This window comes from Anarrhichthys ocellatus, unplaced genomic scaffold, assembly GCF_004355925.1.
Source record: "Anarrhichthys ocellatus isolate YVR2014 unplaced genomic scaffold, GSC_Weel_1.0 scaffold3370, whole genome shotgun sequence".
Lineage (NCBI taxonomy): Eukaryota > Metazoa > Chordata > Actinopteri > Perciformes > Anarhichadidae > Anarrhichthys > Anarrhichthys ocellatus.
In genome coordinates this window covers 3,946-5,801 of record NW_022283344.1, presented here as the reverse complement: position 1 = coordinate 5,801, position 1,856 = coordinate 3,946, and the positions used below count along the sequence as shown (strand labels likewise).

General features: G+C 36.9%; 1 protein-coding gene across 1 annotated transcript in view; it reads left to right on the top strand.

The window, feature by feature from the left end:
* The first annotated feature begins 36 nt into the window (after positions 1 to 36).
* Positions 37 to 1,856, top strand: part of LOC116378906 (protein jagged-1-like) — a 5,523-nt gene continuing 3,703 nt past the window's right edge. Inside the window, exons 1-2 of the mRNA XM_031840813.1 lie at positions 37 to 1,053; positions 1,178 to 1,339. Of these exons, the coding sequence (XP_031696673.1) occupies positions 858 to 1,053; positions 1,178 to 1,339 (358 nt within the window). The 5' untranslated portion in view covers positions 37 to 857. The remainder of the gene's footprint in view (positions 1,054 to 1,177; positions 1,340 to 1,856) is intronic.

Here is a 1,856-nt window from a genome sequence, read left to right as displayed (position 1 = left end):
CCAGTTATTAGGTTTAGGGGGCAATCACTTTTTCACACAACTGTATATAAATGAGGGTATAGCATGTTCGACGGTAGTTCAATAAAATGGTATGAGAGAACTACATGGTGAAGCTTCTTACTGTATACTCCTGTTTGAATACAAATACTTAACAAATGAGTATTTTGTCATTTAATTAAGAATTTCAGAGAGAACTTCATTTTTAAAGTGAAACTATAGAGAAGATATAAAGAATAAGATATTTCCAGCTATACACTGACTGTTTACATTCAAACAGTAATCAGATTAAGACAATAGTTTGATTTAACGGAGTTTCATCAGAGAAAGCTGAGTTAGTACGTGTATCATATCTCAGTCGCGATACGATTTTAAATAAGACGATAAATTATCGTACTGAAATATCGGCCAGCCCTGCTTTTTAACACAACATTAACATGTTATCACCTCATAAACTTGCTGTGGTGAAAATGCTGGTTAAAAAAAAAAAACCTTAACTATTTACTCTCGTTTCAGCTCTATTTTGGTCTCTACCAACTCCTGAAGGAACTATCTGTCTCTTGAGCGGTTGGAAGTACTCCACTACGTTCACCAGTTAGTTGCTAACTTTGTCCATGTGCCGTTTGGTGCTGGGCAGGAAGTGTACAGTCGGTTTTCAGAGCTGATGCTCTCAGCGGTGAGACTGAATCAGAACAATAAAGTTGAGGTCCAGAAAACCAAAATAACCACCGTCAATCCGAATGATGAAGAAACGGAGAGTTAATCCTTTTATCAACATAAAAATCTTAAGCAGCTTTAAGTGTGATTTTAGAAGTTTTATTTCTTCAATTTGACTGATGTGTATACTGACTGTATTGTAAATGCATATCTTTGTCTCCTTAATGTTTCCTCAGATCTATGGCTGGTCCCCTTCGGACGCTTGTGATCCAAACCCTTGTGAGAATGAGGCCAGGTGCCACAGCATGGACCAGGACTTCTACTGCGCATGTCCCGAAGGCTTCGAGGGGAAGACGTGTGAGCGGCTCAAGGAGAACTGCCAAACCGCTCCGTGTCAAGGTGACTGAAGTCGTCTGCAATGATGAAACGGTATTTAACTACCATGTGAAAGACAAGTAATCAATTTGAACAGTGTTTTTTTTTCTTTTTTTTTTTTTTTTTTTCTCTCTCTTTATTCTTGCAGTGATTGACAGCTGCACTATTGCCGTAGCAACCAACAACTCCGCTGGAGTGCGGCACATCTCGTCCAACGTTTGTGGTCCACGAGGACGCTGCATCAGCCAGCCAGCGGGCAACTTCACCTGCATGTGTGATCCGGGTTTCAGTGGCATCTACTGTCATGAAAGTACGTAGAGACTCTTGCTTTGAGATGTTTATTAAAGATCATACAGACAACTGAAGTTTAAAAAGTTGGTAATTTGCTTTCAAAATGCTTTTTTAAATTAATTTACAAATACTGCACACATTTCTATCATTAATATTTTATTCCACAAAACACGAATATCCTGTAATTTCCTCAAAACAGTTATACCAGTCTATTATTTTTTTTATTCCCCTCCCCCATTTAGCGTTTAATTATAGATGGTTTATAACACATTTTGATGTTATTGTAAGATGTAAAGTTCTATTAATGTCAGTAACATTTTACATATACACAGTCTAACAAAGTTTTTGTCATATCTAATGATAAGTGGAAAAAATAAACGGTGATTATCCCTTAATAAACACCTAACATTTTCTTATTTTTGTTCACAAATGCATAATGGTGTGTTATAAACATTTCTGAAGTGAACTACTTGCACAGAGTGTTATTAAAAATCATAGATCTTCTGAGAGTAGTCCTGCTGAAAACGTTATACCCC